Here is a 5302-nt window from a genome sequence, read left to right on the forward strand (position 1 = left end):
AAAAAAAAAACAAACCAAAAAAACCCCAAAAAAACCAAACACTTGTCAAGTTTGGAAATTTTCTTGTCAACATTGCCCTCAATGACTGATCTTTCTTACATTTTACTTAGATATTTTAAATCTCTCTTCAGTCCAAAAAAAATCTGTTTTGGATATTCTGTATAGTAGACGTGTATGTGTATGCAAGATGTAATATATGGTATTTGCTCAGATTTTTTATTCTTTATTACAGTTTATATTCTGATAATGTCAAGTAATTTTTAAATCACTTACTGTTTTCCATCTTTTCGTTCTCCAGGTTGTCATCGGAGGTAGAAATAAATATCTTATCAATGGTGTGAGTGCTACCCAAACTCGTGTGCAGGATCTTTTCTGTTCAGTTGGACTCAATGTCAATAACCCTCACTTCCTTATTATGCAGGTATTGTATGCATCTTTATAAAATTGAAAAAGAATAGAAGTTGCACTAAATTTGAGGCAGGATAGATAGTGGAAGAACACTTAATTTCCTAATCAGAGAAAAGCAACTTCTTATCAAGTAAAAGTCAAATGTCTGTTAAGTAGTTAAGATTTCCAATTCAGCATAGTTTGGCCCTAAAACACATGTCTTGCAGCACACAACCTCATGTAGCAAGCTTTTCCTAAAACATATTCCTTGTGTATTGAACAAATTGGTGGGTTTTTTTTGTTATGCTAAAAAGACAGAGATTTTCTTTCCTATTATGTGTGTTCCATGTTAGACAATATTTTTAATGAAGTTGGTATACCTGCTTTCTTAAGTCACAACAAACAAAGGAAGAACTGACCCTTATAAACATCAACACAGGGACTAGATAAATCCCTGAAATATTAGCAAGGAATAATAAAAAAAGAGCAAAAAATACTGTTTCAAATGGAACTGTCCCAACTTGCAGTGGAGAAGGGGATGGTAGTTTTGCACCTATTCTGCTTCCCCCTAGTTACATATGAGCTAAATCTCCAAAAAGCTAGTTTAAGATTAAGATCTTACTCAATGTCGGCAACTTAGTAAGACTCTAGAACAAAATATGCACATTACGCCTTTAAGATGTAGTCAGGAATGTGTAGGATGAGCCTAAAATAATATATAAAGGCTATTGCAAGTTTGCTGCCTGAAGTGACTTGTTTGAACTTTCAAGAACAAAACAATAGAGTAAACTGCATTATTCTTGTAGTGAAAGAAAAAAAAAATCATGTTTGAGCTTATACTGTAACATATAAAAATGAGTGGGATTCTTTGGGTTTGGGTTTTTTTACTATTGCATGGTACACAACTACCATTCTTGTTTTATCTTTCTGTCACCAGGGACGAATTACCAAAGTTCTAAATATGAAGCCAGCAGAGGTAGGAAAGTTGTGGCAGTTTTTTGTCTGAAGTTTTACTGATTTGTTTTCAATGACTAGAATCAATATGGGACACACACATATGCACAAAAAGTACTGGGGGAGATGAGATGATTAACTTAGTTCTGAGTTGAACCTATCTAACATAAGAAGAAACATCTTTTTTTTTTGTCACATTGCTTTTATTTTAGATTTTAGCTATGATTGAAGAAGCAACTGGTACTAGGATGTATGAATGCAAGAAAATAGCTGTCCAGAAAACCATAGAGAAGAAGGAAGTCAAACTGAGAGACATTCAAATGGTACTACATGTTGGAAAGTCTACGGTCTTTCATATTTGTTAAAGATGACTGAATAATTAGTGTAGTGTGGTTTTTAACTTGTAGAATTTTTCATTTCTGCTTCAGGAACTAGTTATTCATGGTTAGACATATGAGAGTTTTAAAAACCTGAATATAAATGTTCTGTTTTTTATTTCAGGTCTTAAATGAGGAGATCACTCCAACTTTACAGAAACTGAGAGAGGTACGGAAAAATTAGAAGAGTGGTAGGGCCCTTAAAGTACTGGAAAATGACTTACAGCTACCCTGAACCATTATGTGGTGGCTAAAACGATAGTACGGTTTGAAGCTTTGGAGAATCTTTTCTGTCCGAATACAGAAAATGTGACATTCAGGACTTCTAGGAAATTCTAGAGGGGAACGTAGGGAGAAGGAAGATTTTTTCCATCAAATCTTAAAGTGTTTTTTTTTATTGGTGTCTCTTTTCAGGAACGATCATCCTATCTAGAATACCAAAAAGTAGTACAAACTATAGAACATGTAAGCCGCCTCTCTATAGCTTATCAGTTTGTTCTGGCTGAAGAGACAAAGGCATCATCTGCTGAATTATTAAAGGAAATGAAGGCTGATGTAGAGAAGCTTCAGGAATCAATAGCTGAAAGTGAAAAGAAGATGAGACAACTTAATGAAGAATTAGTGGAGATGGAAAAGGAAAGGAGTAAGGTAAGTGAGAACAGTCTCATGCTCATCTGAATACAAGATGTTATGTGAGAAGGGAATTATTTTTACAGATTCTATACCCTTGGATTTTTATTTTCAGGTGGGTTGTTTAGATTATGCACTGCTCATTGTCATTCTTAGCTATTGTCTAAAAGACATCCATTTGAAGCTTTCATTTGTCTGAAATGCTTTATTTCCAATCTCTGTAAATGAATAATAACTGAAGAATAGAAACTGTTTGCCCTCTGTGTGTTCAGTGGTAAATTTTGCCAGATATTTTTTTTTTTCTCCCTTTTTGTTGATGTCTCAGAAGCAATACACTTCAAGTAAGAAACTTTTGTTCAACAAAAATTAGTACTGACCTCAGTTTTGGGGGCAGTAAATTTGGTTAGATGCAAGATGTCCCACAGGGTCTTTGGATGCCTAAATGCAGCTTTTTTACAAGGACAGTGTCCCATGATATGGGATGATGTGGGACTTCAGTAATGTCTTCAAGTTAGTTTGGGTTTCAGAGGGAAGAGATGTTCTGACTTGGTTGCATTGTAATCTAACTGCCTACTTGATCAGACTTTTCTCTCTTCTTCTACATAGATGTGTGAACAGAAGATGAAATACTACAAATACTGTATCAATTTCTTAGACTAAACTAAATTTCCTTTATTTCTGGTTGTAGGAAGTTAGTGGTGCACTACACTCACTGGAATGTGCACTTTCAGAAATTCAAAGAGTTAATACTAGAGCACAAAGTGCCCTTGCTCTCAAGAAGCAAAACTTAAAAAGTGAACAGAAAAAGTACAAAGAACTGGTAAAAAGTAAGCAGGAGGTAAGACCTTTGTATATAACTTTCTTTAAACAATAAATTAATTCAGATTGAGGGGGACAGCTCAAGAAAGATGAGGTAAGAAGGTAAGAAAAATCCTATGATTGGCAAGAATTGCATCAGGAAAGCAGAAACAAATGGTAAGGGCATTGTTTGATTTGTGTGGCATAGGTAGTAGGTTCCTATTAGAAGCAAATATGATGCATATACAAAGAAAGTGCTAGTCTTTATGGTTGTCAACCTTACATTATGCTCAGGAGAGATCCCTACAGCTTCACAAGTATGCTCTCTGGACATGTGGTATTCTTAAAATTAAAGGAGAAATTTTGACTGCATATTTCTGATAGTTGATTTTTAATTTTTTTTTATGCAAGTGGAGCACTGGAGAATAGTTTACTTTTTAGATATTGAGAAGAAAAAAATATTTTTCCTAGCTCTGGGCAGTTGTCATCTTTTCCTATATTTCATCTTTCTGTAGACCCCCGGTGCACTCATGGGGCAAGTACACACTTGAAAACATGCGAAGACAAAATTGTAAGATCACAAAATCTGACAAAGGGTCTTAGAAATGTTAACTGATGAAACTACTTATAGCTCCTCATCTAAGCAACATGAATTTGAAGTTACTGATACTCAGGTTCTCTCTTCCTTTTTTTGTTTTTGTTCTTTGTTTTGGTGAAGGATTCTAAAGCATTAGCATCAAAGGAGAAAGAAATAAAGAAGGTAGAGGAAGAACTAAATGCTTTACAGGAAACAAGTGAACAAGATACAGATGCTTTAGCTGCAGCACAACAGCATTTTAATGCTGTGTCTGCTGGCTTGTCCAGCAATGATGATGGGGAAGAAGCTACGCTTGCTGGGCAGATGATGATCTGCAAAAATGAAATCAGCAAAGCAATCACAGAGGCTAAACAGGTAAGGATAAAAGCTCCGCCTGCCTCAGATCAGCCTTCCTGCTTCTTTTGAAAATTGTCTGAAAACCAAATGACACACCCTTGAAAGATCAGTGAAAAGATTTGCAGAGTACCTATACAAGGTATTTTACAAGTTGGCATATGCATTAAGGTGACTTTTTGATGAAACAGGTAATTAAAAAAATAAAAATATACTTGCATAGATATAGACAAATAGGGAAAAGCTATAACATTGATGTGAGGAATTATAGAAACTTGTATTTGAGACATAAAGTAGGACTCACAGTACTCAAATGACTGATGGTATTGGATAGGAAGAAATTAAGACTGCTGTCCATGATATACATTCACACTATAGAGATTTCTATAGTAAAACTTACTGAAATCAAAATAACGATGCCTGAGACACTGAATGGAGAGTTCAGAAGAAACTGGTTTTCCGTAGTTAAATTGTGTGTTAGTCACATGACTGAAACAGACACCAATTCTTTTGTCTTAAGATAGGAAATCTCTGCTGGGGTAGCTCTCACCATGGAATTTAAACTTTCAAAGTTAAAAGTGCCCCTTGCTTGTTTCACTTAAGGAAAAACTCCTTTGGGGAAAATAACAAAGCCAGCTGTGTCCTGTGTTATTTTACATTGTTTCTTCTAGGACTTTGTTCATGTGCAACTGTGAGATACTGTATCAAAATACATTATTTATGTTTTTATTTCCAAGTCACTTGTGACCTTACTTTCAAAAGCCAAGGCTGCTTCTTGGCATTTCCGCAACCGGCAGAAACTGACAAATTATATGAGCACCTTCTTAGTGCAAGTGTTCTAAATCTGCACCTGCAAGATTCTCTTTGAAGATCATCTGGTTCCATATTATTTTACTCCCTACAGGCTCAAATGAAGTTGAATTATGCACAACAAGAATTAAAATCAAAACAAGCTGAAGTTAAAAAGATGGATGGAAGCTACAAGAAGGACCAAGAAGCACTTAAAGCTCTCTTAAAAACAAAAGAAAAACTAGAGAACCAAATGAAGACGCTGAACTATGAAGGTCTGTACAGACTTCTGGTCCATAATTTTAGGGGAATCTGAAAAGGAATATGAAAGTGTGATGAGTTGACCTTGGCTGGCCACCAAGCCCACCAAGCTGCCGTACCACTCCACATCCTTAACTGGACAGAGGAGAGAAAATATGACGAAAGGCTCATGGGT

At 35.4% G+C, this 5302-nt stretch overlaps 1 protein-coding gene across 1 annotated transcript; it reads left to right on the forward strand.

Moving 5' to 3' along the window:
* Positions 1-298: 298 nt before the first annotated feature.
* On the forward strand, positions 299-5141 carry LOC104627418 (structural maintenance of chromosomes protein 2-like; the record flags this gene model as incomplete). Its single annotated transcript, XM_010295646.1, has 8 exons — positions 299-421; positions 1325-1363; positions 1554-1664; positions 1843-1887; positions 2133-2366; positions 3037-3186; positions 3865-4098; positions 4982-5141. Coding segments are annotated over 8 exons (1096 nt in total), but the record flags the coding sequence as incomplete, so codon positions are not given.
* Positions 5142-5302: the final 161 nt, after the last annotated feature.

Source organism: Phaethon lepturus, unplaced genomic scaffold (genome assembly GCF_000687285.1).
Source record: "Phaethon lepturus isolate BGI_N335 unplaced genomic scaffold, ASM68728v1 C14007490, whole genome shotgun sequence".
NCBI classification, from domain to species: domain Eukaryota; kingdom Metazoa; phylum Chordata; class Aves; order Phaethontiformes; family Phaethontidae; genus Phaethon; species Phaethon lepturus.